Below are 13,101 nucleotides of genomic sequence, written 5' to 3'. Positions count from 1 at the left end.
TAAGTGATGTGTGTTTTTCATTTCTGATAGCAATTTTGAGAAAAGCATTGGGATACTTTTGAAGTCAAGAAATTTTAAGTTAAGACTAAAAGAAAAAACTCAAAATCTTTGCAAGCTAGTATTAAATTGATGTTTTGTCTTTTGAAAGCTGGGCCTTTGGTGTACTGTTACATTATGTGGCAAGGTGTGTCTGTTGAACTGATTGTTGATAGGTGAACCGTTTTTCTCCAATAAGTGTTTTTCTGGAATTCCTGAAGACTTGTGCTTAGAAGGAGCTCTTTCAAGAGATTTTCTTACTAAAGCTAACAGAATGCAAACAGTAGCACTTGGGATGGTATCCTTTAGTTTTTTTGATACTGTTTCTCTTCTAAATGGAAGTTTTCCATTGGCCCATTGTTTTTCCATGTAACCAATTTTCCCATATTCATCACATACTACAACTGCATGAACTTTCTAGACTTTGAGGCAAAGGCCATGAGAATCATCCCGATTATTCTAGGGACATAGGATAATGAAAAAAAATGATTTTGTTAAAAAAAAAACCACAAATGTTCTTAGCATTACTTTAGCAGTATATAACATTTGAAGGAAGGTAACTTTATTTCATTATCGCAATGAAACTTTTAAGCTTTTTCTATTTCGCTGCCCAGAGCAAAAAAATATAGCCAAGAAAGTAATGTTTTCTATCTTTATTTAGCAAATTTAAATAATCTGAAATTCAGTTATAGCAAAGAACTTTTGATGTTGTTACATGTTCTGAAATGTTAAATATGATCTGCAAAGTAGAAGTAAATTAATAAGTAACTTCTTAGCAAAAAATATTTTCTTTGGCGTATGGAATATAATGTTCAGTCTCTTAATGTTTTAGGTGATTTTTGTTGTTTTGGATCTTGCTATATAGTATAGGTTAGCCTTACATATGCAATCTTCCTGCTTTAGCTTCCTAAGAGCTAGAATGGATGGTAGAGTCTCCCCTTTCATACCCACCCTCCCTGTTCTGCTCAGCAAAGTGATTTTTTTTAATGATGAATTTCTTTATAATGCAAACATAATTTTATAATTTACCATCATTACAGAGGCTTACTTATTCATCTATCCATTTTGTATAATTATTGCTTGTTTTCTATATAGCTAGCTTTCCATATATTAAGCACTGATACACGTTTAATAGTAAGCCAAACAATCATGGTCTGCCCCCTAGAGTTTATGCTTTATTTTATTAATAATGTATTGAACTCAGGGGAGACTTTTGGATCTTGCTATAACTCAGGCCAGCCCTCCTGCAAGCCATCATCCTGTGGCTATCTCCCAGAGGAGTGTCTTGCTTGTTTCAAACAAGCCAGTCACAAATTGCCCAAAGGGAGGAGAAAAGGGGGAAGGAACAATATAAAACAGCCTGTCCCTGATCATATCGTGGACAGTTTCTGGGTCCCATTGTTCATTCTTCTGAGCGGCCTTTATTTCTTCTTTGTTAAATAAACTCTTTGTTACCTTACTATTAAAAAATGATTGAACTCAAGTTGTATATCAAGTACTGTTCTATAATATATGGTTATGCTCTACTTAAAAACAGACAATAAATAAGTACTTAATGACTGATGTCATATCAGACTGGGATCAGTACTTCAAAGAGGGTAATACAGTAAAATTAATTAAGTACTGGGCTGATCTACTTTATAGTGTAGTAAAAGAAATAAAAATTAATGTAATTAATGCACAGATAAATGTGTTAAATGTCATAAAGGGAAAGCAAAGGATACTATGCCCGTATTTAAATGAAGAAGGTAGGAACCAGTTCATTTTGAGAGGAAGACTGGAAGAAATGATATTTGCTCTTGGATCAAAGTTATAATCATATGTATTAGTTTTCTAGGGCTGCTGAGTGGCTTAATCAACTGAAATTTGTTTCTTAGTTACGGAAGCTTGGATGTCACAAGGTTGGTTAATTCTGGAAACGATGAGGAAGAATCTGCTCTATGTCTACCTTCTGGTGGTTTGCTGGCTTCTTGGTATTACAGACATGTCAGATGACTTAGCATAGAGTTCATATGGTATGATTGGATTTATGAAATACTAGAGCAGGGAAAATCAATCTGTGATGAGGGAGTTTCCATCAGTGGTTGTTTGGGTGGATGTAGTGTGAGAGAGAGAAGATTAACAGGGTACAAAGAACTTTTGGTGATGACAGAAGTATTCTGTAACTTCTTAGGGTTGTGGCTGTATGAATTACTTATTCACTTGTCAAAACTCATATATTCAAACTTTGTACACAAATATATACCAAATATATAAATTATACCTCAAAAAGTGTTTACAAGTAAGGATAAAAGTCTAAGGATACAACTCAGTGGTAGAGCATCTGCTTAGTAAACATGAGGCCCTGGATTCAATCCCTAGTACTACCCCTCTCCCCCAATAAAAAAGAAAGAAAGTAAAAACAGGATAACATAGTTTTGAATAGTTTTTTTTTTCTGAGTATTAAATATGCATTATACACCTATATATGTATTCACACATATATTCACATTCATATGTATGTGTATGATATGTATATATGTATATGCATATTCACATGTATATTCATATTCATGTATATCTCATAGCCCAGGCTGCTCTCAAATGTATGGTCTTCCTGCTTCCCAGTCTTCCTCAAATCTCAGATTCCCCAGTGCTGCTGTTACAGGTGTGTATAACCATGCCTGGCTAGTTTTGTACATTTTTTAAATAAAACATTTGTCAGTTAAATTTATGGGAAGTTCTACATTTATAGAATGTTTTATTAAACTTACTAGAAAGCAATTTAGTGAACTTGTCACAATTAATTTTGTTTTGCATCTAATAGTTCTGGTTAAATCCAGAAATAATGAGGTATGCCCATTCCTTCAGGGAATATTTCTTGCCATCCATAACTTCCACTTTTTTTGAATATTATATATTTTATAAATGCTGACTAGTTTTATTTATTTTTTATGCACAAAGGCTAATATTCTTTGTTTTCATTAAACATACACGCATATTTTGGATTTGCTTTCAGAAAGATACTTCCTATCTAATCTGAATCATAAGAATTCATTTTCTCCCGCCTGCATCTTAAATCTTCACAGTAAGTAGTGCATTTTTACTGTCAGTTTTTCCTTCTGGTTTGTATCTCCATGTCCTACAGATGAACTGTAGGCATCTGATATTTACTTCATGGTGCTTGAAGAAAAACAAACCTTATGAAATCCTCTCCTTTTTAGAGATTTGGTTAGTTTCTCAGGGATTATAGCTTATACTAATGTGGAAGACATTTAACTTCAGGGATATAAACATCTTTTGAGTGGAAAATGTTTGTTACTACCAGATATATTCTGAAGTTTAAGGCAGTATCAAATGTCCTTTTCAGAGGTAGTAAGGAGAATTTTTTTTAAAAAAGGCTGAGGTCAGACTGTAAGCTCTTGAGGGAGGGAACATAATTATTGAAGTATCAAGTCTGGTTTTATGTGACATAGCATTCTTTAAAGAGTAAATGTGATGCTGTGGAAAAACAAATGAGAATTTCTTAGATAATTTTAAACTATTGAAACCTTGTTATTGGAGGAGGTATAGCTGAGTGGTAGAGTACCTGCTTACCAAGCATGAAGTCCTGAATTCAAGCCCCAGTACCATCAAAAAAAAAAAAAAGTAAGACTTATGAGTGCTCACTTCTGCATCACATATACTTTAGTTTCATTTTTAATTGAAACTCTCTTTCCAAATTTTATTTTATTTTATTTTATTTTGTCAGTCATAGGGCTTGAACTCATACCCTGGGCACTGTCCCTGAGCTCTTTTGCTCAAGGCTAGTGCTCTCTTACTTTGAGCCACTTCTAGTTTTCTGGTTGTTAATTGGAGATAAGAGTCTCACAAAATTTTCTTCCCCCAGCTGGTTTCAAACCGTGATCCTCAAATTTCAGCTTCCTGAATAGCTAGGATTATAGGTGTAAGCCACTGGTGCTCAGCTCTAGAACATAATTTTAAGACAAGATAGTAACATACCTGAAAAATTAGAGATGGGAAACAAAGAAGAAAGTAGTGAAGGAAATGATAACCTCAATTGAGTACAAGACAATCCCATTTGATTTCAACTAATATTTTATAAACAGAATGATGAACAGAAATTAAAGCTAGGTACTTAACCACTAGCCAGTAGTTCTTGGGAGTTACAGAATGAGGAAAAGTGTTTTGTCTGTTTTGTTATTTTTAAAATTATTATTGTTACTATTTAGGGGTTGCAAATCCTTAGGTTATGAGTACAGTGCTTCTTGGTCAATGTTAACCTTCTTTTGTTCTGTTTTGTTACTTTAATTTGAGGAACATAAAAGCATATTTGTAAGCTAGTATAAATAATCCAGTAGAGCATTTTAATACTCAAGTACATGAGAGTGAGTGGAATCTAGTAGTTGAGAAGGGTTAGCCTTAGAAATGAAGAATGGAGGGGCTGGGAAGGTGGCTCAGTGGTAGAGCACTTGCCTTGCATGCATGAGGCCCTGGGTTCAATTCCTCAGCACCACATAAGCAAAAAGAAAAAAAAAAAGCCGGAAGTGGTGCTGTGGCTCAAGTGCGCTAGCCTTGAGCTGAAGAGCTGAGGGACGGCGCCCAGGCCCAGAGTTCAGGCCCCATGACCAGACCCCCCACCAAAAAACAAACAAACAAACAAACAAAAAAGAAGTGAAGAGTGGAATGATAGAAAATTTACCTGTATCTAGATACTGGTATGGTAAATTGGGAAAGATCTCCTCTGATTGCTCATTAATGTATTATTAATGATGTAGTTCATTAGAGAATAGGGAAGGATTTGTAAAGTTTGAGGAGCCAGGAAAAGTTATGACATACTTATGTGAAGGTAAAAGAGAAAAGACTTAAAAAGATTTTCCCACCAGAATGAAAGTTGAGACCAATGGCAATCAGGTCTAGTAGATGCCAGGAGGCAGTGGAATGATATCTTCAGAGTACTGAAGGAAAGAGGAGTGGAACAAAAAAGGCATTTTTGCTACCTGCAGGATGTATACTACTTGGAATTTTGGCTGAAAGAGCTACAAAAGCTTGAAGGAAATGGAATCAGATAGAAAATCTGAGTTGCAAAAATTCTTATGAGTAAAAACGTAAGTTTTTTTTTTTGTATTTGTTTCTGAAGGGAATATTCAATTGTAGGAAGTAGATTTTATAGTTCTAGATTTTATACTATTTAATATCTCTTCTAAAATATTGGAAAATTTGAAACATATGTTTAATACAACACTGCAGTTATTGTTTCTTTTTCTTTACAATGAATGGGAAAACAAAAAGCTCTGCAAGCTGTTCTTTGAAAAGCTCATATCGTTCAAGCTGCCTTCATGATCACTGTGTGGGAAATTTAGATGTAGTATGACCTTAGGTTAGATTACACTATGAAAAATTAGACAGTAACAGAGATATTTGACAGTGCCTCCCAAATGGTCGGTCATGGGGCTTGAACTGTGGGCCTGGGCGCTGTCAGCTCCTCAGCTCCTCAGCTCAAGGTGAGTGCTCTACCACTTGAGCCACAGTGCTACTTCCGGTTTTGTGATAGAGATAAGAGTCTCATGGACTTTTCTGCTCCAGCTGGATTTGAACCATGATCCTCAGATTTCAGCCTCATTAGTAGCTAGGTGTGAGCCACCAGTGCCCGGCTTACTGAGATGTTTCTTAAAGGGTAGGGAAGAGAGCTTCTCTTGAGTGTTAATAAGACTTATGTTTAGGCATTGTCTCAGAAGAAATTATAGTTAATTTGTGCTTAAATACGTTTTAATTCTCCTTGTCTGCTTCAGTGTATGTGTGGCTAAAAAACTCAGATCAAATAAAACCTAGCCTATGAGCTGTATACTCCTACAATTCAAATTCCTTTTATGAGAAAAAAAAGTAGTCTACTTACTCATTTCCCTAATCAGGAAGGATGAAGCAATTAGGTATTGGATAAAAACTGAAAAATATTCTCGTGTCCATTTTGTAAAGGCTGAAATTATTTTAAATATCATTGAAAAGATAAAAGATATTAGAATAACTGCCATTGTGGGGATTTCAGATTGTTATATTTTCAAAACCAAAAGATAATATCTAAGTTTGATGTCTGAATTACTTGGTAGGTAGAAAATGGATTTATGTGTGATTCCCAAGCCTCTATTTTTAAGTAATCATCTAATTTTTGATCTAGTGCAGTATGGCTAATTCATTACCAAGCCATTTGTTCTGAATTGCACCAAAGATATGATTTATATGTTAACTTATTTGCTGGTTTTTCCAGTATCATTTAGCTCATTAGCATTCATGATATTCCAAGTGACTAAATGTTAATTTCTAAAGACATTCCTTTTAATATACTTTATATAAAAATCCAGAAAGTATAATTTGTCTTTAGCATATTCAGAGACTTGTGTTTTAATAAAGTGACTTCTAGTTGTTTATGTTTATTAGAATATTTTAGTTTATAAAACTATATTTTGAGGGGCTGGGAAGATGGCTTAGTGGCACAGTGCTTTCCTAGCATGCACGAAGCCCTGGGTTTTATTCCTCAACACCACATAAACAGAAAAGGTCAAAAGTGGTGCTATGGCTTAAGTGGTAGAGTGCTAGCCTTGAGCAAAAGAAGCTCAGGGACAGTGCCCAGGCCCTGAGTTCAAGCCCCAGGACAGGCAAAAACAAAAGCAAACAAACAAATTAAAAAAAACCTATAGTGTGAAGGACAAAAGTCTATTCATATTGCTAGTATGTTTGCTGGTAAATGCAAAAGAAATAATCTATTTGGAGACTGATCTTACTGAATTTGTAGATCAGAGTTTTATAACTGCTATGTCTAAAATTAAATAAAAAAGGGTAGCTACCATATATCCACTCAAGAACAAAGAGAACATGAAAGAAAAAATAGGATCAGTTGTGACATACCAAGTGTTTTGTTGGCTTACTTTTTATTTTACAAATAGTGAAGCAATTTAAGAAACATTTCTTTCCTTGACTTTTAGTTCTAAAACTTACTAGTCTGAAATGCATATTAGTAATGCTGAGAATGGAAAATACACACCTGTGGCAGAGGAGTGTGTCATAGTAAATATGTTTATACAGCTGTATAGTAATGTTAGTTATTACAGCATACATTTACAAAATCATGTAATGAGCCTCATTTTCAAACAACTATTAACTTTGTCTTAGAAATAGCTAATTAAAGAATAACTTCAGTTTTCAAGTGCAGACTGTACAAATAACATATAACATCATTGTAGCTGTCCTCTTAACTAAATGCATGGATTTGATCATAAGTATATGTTGGCTAATTTCTGAGAAAATTCAGACTTTTTCTAAAACTGTTTCTTATTTATAATTAATGCTTTCATTGCATATAATGCCTACTTTTTTTTAGTACAAACTGGATTTCAATTAAACTTTATTGCATTTACATGGACTCTTCTGTCATGCTTTAATAAGAATTATAAAATCGACTTAATGTCATCTGTGTGAAAGCTTCCTTTATCGTTAATAAATTTCAGTTATTCCATGGAGTTGTTGGTTTGGGGCAACTTGTGTTAGAATATGAACAAATACTGTTAAAAAGTTAAGCACTAGTTAATTATTATTTGAGACAGGGTCTCACTGTTTAGCCCAAGATAGCTTTGAACTTGTGATCTTCTTGCCTCAACCACCTTTCTTGTGCTGGCATTATAGACATGTACCCCTAGGCCTACTAGTAAAAAATTAAAGCATAAAGGACTTTGGGAGCTAAAAGATATTCATGATGAAAAGAAAAAAATATTGTATCCAAACAAACAAATATTGCCATTAACTGTGTATTACTACTACAGTGTTGTCTGTAAAAATATTTCACCTGAAAAGATGAACAGGTTGTGAATAATTTCATCTTTTTGTTTAACTGTTGAGGACTTGCTGTATATCATGCACTCTGTTAGACTCCAGAAATACCAATACATAGGCTTATTTCTTTTTTTTAATATATATTTTTATTGTAAAGATACTTTATATAGGGGTTATAGTTACATGAGTAAGGTACTGAGTACATTTCCTATCGAGCATCGTTACCCACCCCCTCCTTTGTTTTTCCTCTACCATCCCTTCCCGACCCACCTTCCCAATTCCTCCCTCCTCCTCCACCACCAAGTTGTAAAGTTCCTTTTCAACATAATGTCTTGTATATCTCATTGCTACAGTAGGTCAACCTGTATCCTTATTTCAGCATTTTGATATTTCCCGTCCCCTCCCCAAATTAGAAAAATGTATATTCAAGATGCAGGGCACCAACATGAAATACATTGAAAACAGTGGTTATACCATGAGGGAAGAACATACAAGAGAAACAGAAAAATCACATAGTACATTATAAGTACATTAAAAACAACAAAAACAAAGATAAAACCTCTTGTGTCCCTATCTTGGGGTTCATTTCACTTAGCATCAGGTTATTGATCATATGTACATAGCTTTTGACCTTTTCTGCTTGTCCTAGACATATACTAGTTATTGCAAATAAGGGAAACTATGGGACCTTTGTTTCTTTGGGCCTGGCTTACTTCACTTAATATAATTTTTCCAAGTCTTTCCATTTCATAGGCTTATTTCTTGTCCCTGATATTTTAGTTTCTATCTGGAAAGAATTATCAAATACTAGCTGTTAATTACCACAGTTTACTTTTTAAAAACCTCTGACACAAGAGGAAGATACTATAGATCTATTCAGTATCTAAATAATGAGATCTTTATTATGGCCTGAACTTTTTAAAACTCTCTGTAGTACGTACTAAATTTTAAGAAGGCCAGGAAATAGAATGTAGTAGATTCACTACAAATCCATTTCTGCTTGTGGGAAAATGATGTGGCACTGTGGCTCAAGTGGTAGAGCTATAGCCTTGAGCAAAAAAAGCTAAGGGAAGAAAAATAAGGAGAAGAAAAGAAAAGTTATCAGCTCTTCCTAGGGCTTCATGTGATGTGAACTAAGGGAAAAATATAGGATAAAAAGCAGCAGAGAGACCGGAAACAGAGTTTGTTTTCTGGTAGTGCTGTGTAATATCTGTAATATCACCTTTTAAATTAGTATTTGAAAACGAGCAAAGTTAAGATATTTCTAAATAGATAGCAAAGTGTGTTTATCAGTTATTTAATCTCCCTAAAAGAAATAGAAGAAGCATTCAGCAAGAAGAAATGTTATCTCAGGTAGAAAGTATGACTACCAAAAAAGTTAAAGCTGTATTGCCTACTGTGGTTCTTCTCTCTCCTCCTCTTTCTCCTTTTCTTCCTCCTTTGTTGAGACAGGGTCTCATATAGATAGCTCAGGCTGGCCTCAAACATCCTCCTTGTCTTAGCTTCTTGAGTACTTGTATTGCAGGCATGTACTGCCATGCTTAGCCAAGAGGGCTTAAACCTTATTTTAGCACTTAATCTGTAGTTATGTGTCATGTTGCAGTTTTTTCCCATTTATATTTTTTCTACCAATAAATTATTTTAGAAGTTAGAGTATTAGTCAATATTAAATTACATCATAAATTACTTTTCTTCTGACATGTGTCTTTTCAGTGTTACATTTTGTCTTTCTCAATTTCCTACTTTTACCTGAGATTGCCCTAATTTTTGCTCTGTTTTTTTTTTCTTCCCAATTATTTGGTATGTATATCATACAGTGTTGGCCTTGATGGCTCTTTTTTATTTCCAATATTCCCTTTAGCATATGCTTATGATTACTTTATTTTCTCATTAGTCTATTATTGGTGCCTAGTTTCCTCATATGTTGGACTGTTTCTTAGACTAGGTTAATTATGTGTGTCGACTATGCATTAATCAAGGTGTTCCTTAACTTTTAATTTATTCTCAGGGATTATTAGATAGCAAATCAAAAGCCAATCACAGTATATTCTTAAGCTTCAGTAAACTTTTGTTGAACTTATTTGGTTACTTGAGGTTTCACTAAAGAATGTGAGCTAGAAAAATAGCAGTGTGAGAGAGGCATGCCTTCATGTCTGAATATTGGCAGGTTATATAGTGGTGGAAGTGAGGATACAGCATAGTTACCATATGCAGGGATGTAATCCTGGGATGTGGAACCATTTGCATGATTCTCAATCTGCATGACTCAATATTGTAACAGGATAAAACTAAGATATTCTATATTTTGGAAAATGGATTGTACTTTGAAGTCTAGGAATAGAGCAATAATGACTGGAATTTACTAAATGAAAATTTATTTGATATAAGAAGAAGGGTCCCAACTCTTCTGGTTGTTACTTGGTAGTCATCTGTATTTTCTTAGAAGGTTTTCCTAGGAAATAGGTAGAATTGAAATATAAAATTAAGAATGAATTGCTTTATAGAATATTAAAGAATAAAACAAGTAAACTAATGATTTAAGCTTCGTTTTTATTGATGGGAATAGCTTTTATATATCAACATATTAAGTTACATGTTTCACTATAGAGGTAAGGTGTTGTTAGACTATGTTCTCCAAATATAAACTCCAAGTTAGAGTTTATTTGAAAAAGGAGCTGTTTCCTGAAGTATTTAAATTACTTGAATTATATTACCTTTGTAGTCGTTATTTCATTTGCTGAGCAAGATGTCATCCTTCATGGATATATTTTACTTTCCATTTACTCTTTCTTTCTGCCTTGCAGGGAGTTTCAAGTTATTATTATTAAACATTCAGAAAAGGAGTAAGGTTTTAAAAAGAATGGTAGGCTGGGAATTTAGCTCAGTGTTAAAATACTTGCCTAATATGTAAGGAAGGAAGAAGAGGAGGGAAAGAGAGAGGGAAGAAGGAATGAAGAGAGATGAAGAGAGGGAGAGAAGTGGAAAGGGAAGAATAAAGTGAGGGAAGAATAGAATGAATGAAGGAACGGGCATCTGGTTAGCATTTATATTTGAGATAACTTTAGAAAATTTGAGGTTCAAACAGTCCTTGTTTCTGTATTGATTTGTAACTCAACCCCTTTATTTGATTTATTTATTTATTTTTGTTGGTTGTGGGGGCTGAACACTGAGCCTGGTGCTGTCCCTCAGCTCTTCAGCTCAAGGCTAGTGCTCTACCACTTGAGCCATAGCGCCACTTCCGGCTTTTTCTGCTTATGTGGTGCTGAGGAATCGAACCCAGGGCCTCATGCATACAAGACAAGCACTTTACCACTGAGCCACCTTCCCAGTCCTAACCCCTTTATTTGACATACTTTATATCAAATGGAGATAACTTACTTTAAGGTGTTTTATTTTTTTTTTTCCTGGACCTGGGTGCTGTCCCTGTGCTCTTCAGCTCAAGGCCAGTGCTCTATCACTTGAGCCACAGTGCCACTTCTGGTTTTCTGGTGGTTAATTGGAGATAAGAGTCTCATGACATTCCTGCCTCGGCTGGCTTTGAACCTTGATCCTCATATCTCAGCCTCCTGAGTAGCTAGGATTACAGGCATGAGCCACCGGTGCCCGGTTATTTTAAGTTTTTAAAAGGAACATTTGAAGCTGGGTGCCAGTGGCTTATGCCTGTAACCATAGCTATTCAGGAGGCTGAGTATGGAGGACTGCTGTTTGAAGCAAGCCCATGACACTCTTATCTCTAATTAACCACAGAAATATGGAAGTGGAGCTGTGGCTCTAGTGGTGGAGCACTAGCTTTGAGCACAAAAACTCAGAGACAGTGCCCAGACCCAGAGTTTAAGCCACAGAACTGGCAAAAAAAAAAAAGGAACATTTGAAAAATGAAACACTCTTGCAGGAAGACTTGTGCACATGCTCAGTTGAACTTTTAAAATACATTGCTTCGGGCTGGGAAGTTGGCTCATTGGTAGAGTGCTTGCCTCGCGTACATGAGGCCCTGGGTTCAATTCCTCAGCATCACATAAGCAGAAAAAAGACAGAAGTGGTGCTGTGGCTCCAGTGATAGGGCACTAGCCTTGAGCTGAAATGCTGAAGGACAGCACCCAGGCCCAGAGTTCAGCCCCCAAAACTGACCAAAAAAAAAAATTAAAAATCAAATAAGGGATATTTTTTTTTGTTGTTGCTTTGTATGTCCCTCCCCCACAGTATAACCCCTGTTTTCACTGTATTTGATGTTGATATAATTTGGGGAGGGGAAGGGAAAAAACAAATTGTTTAAATAGGGATACAGGTGGACCCATTGCAACAATGAGATGTACAAGACGCTATGTCAGAAAACAAACTTTACAACTTTGGCAGGGGGGAGGAGGGGGGGGTAGGAGGACGGGGAGGGTAGATGGGAAGGCAGGGATTGTGAGGGGAAACTAAGGAGGAGGCAACAATGCTTGATAAGAAATGTACTCATTACTTTGCTCATGTAATTGTAACCCCTCTGTATGGTATTTTCACAATAAAAAAACTTATTAATTAAAAAAAAATTAAAAATCATGACCTGAATGTAACAAATTGATCAAAACTTTAAAAAAAAGCATTACCAGAATCCAGAAATCCAGAAATAAATGTATTTTATTATCTAAAATTTAATTGCTTTTGAAAACATATTATGCCAAAGGGATATTTCTTTAATGCTTCCATGTTAGGAGAAAAAATTCTTTTCTTGACCTGTGAAGTCTATACATTGTTATTAATCTGCGCTGTATGTTTTCTCTGGAACAGCTCAAGGAACTTTGTTTTTACAAACAGGATAATATGGGCACCAGGATCTCACCTCTGGTTCACTCTTCTCTCTTCCTCTTCTTTTCAGTTACCTTCTACAAAAAGGCACAGCTGTTTATCACTGAAAGAACAGATGCTGCAAATATCGTTAATCTTGAATATCAGCCCACCTTTCCCAGGAATGTGATGAAAGATCCTGCAAAACTTAGTTTTTAACTGAGTGTCAAAAGATATGAAAATGCTAAGATCATAGCAAAGTACTCCTAGCTTCCTAAAGTTTGAGTTCAGCTGTAGTTGTCCACAGTGGCTTTTGTTAGTGTACTAGTATTAGTAATAGCTATTGGCTAACAGTAACTGGGATATCATATGTCCCTCACAGGTCCGTGTGTTGAAGGCTTGTTCCTCAGTTTAGTTCTATTGGGAAGTGGTAGAACTTTTAAGAAGTGGGGCCTAGTAAGATAGATGCCTTCAGGGCATTGAGCAGGTACCCTT

The 13,101-nt window shown here is 35.2% G+C and overlaps 1 protein-coding gene across 3 annotated transcripts in view; it reads left to right on the top strand.

Moving 5' to 3' along the window:
* Positions 1 to 13,101, top strand: part of Disp1 (dispatched RND transporter family member 1) — a 110,303-nt gene that overhangs the window by 19,880 nt on the left and 77,322 nt on the right. The window contains exons 2-3 of one of the 3 annotated variants that reach the window (XM_042681851.1): positions 2,604 to 2,683; positions 3,035 to 3,103. The exons of the other annotated variants lie outside the window; for them this stretch is intronic. Of the exons in view, the coding sequence (XP_042537785.1) occupies positions 2,620 to 2,683; positions 3,035 to 3,103 (133 nt within the window). The 5' untranslated portion in view covers positions 2,604 to 2,619. The remainder of the gene's footprint in view (positions 1 to 2,603; positions 2,684 to 3,034; positions 3,104 to 13,101) is intronic. 3 annotated transcript variants of the gene reach the window in all.

Source organism: Dipodomys spectabilis, unplaced genomic scaffold (genome assembly GCF_019054845.1).
Source record: "Dipodomys spectabilis isolate Male_0828 unplaced genomic scaffold, ASM1905484v1 ptg000069l, whole genome shotgun sequence".
NCBI lineage: Eukaryota > Metazoa > Chordata > Mammalia > Rodentia > Heteromyidae > Dipodomys > Dipodomys spectabilis.
Note: the sequence above shows the minus strand (reverse complement) of the source record. Positions and strands in the feature narration are given on the sequence as shown.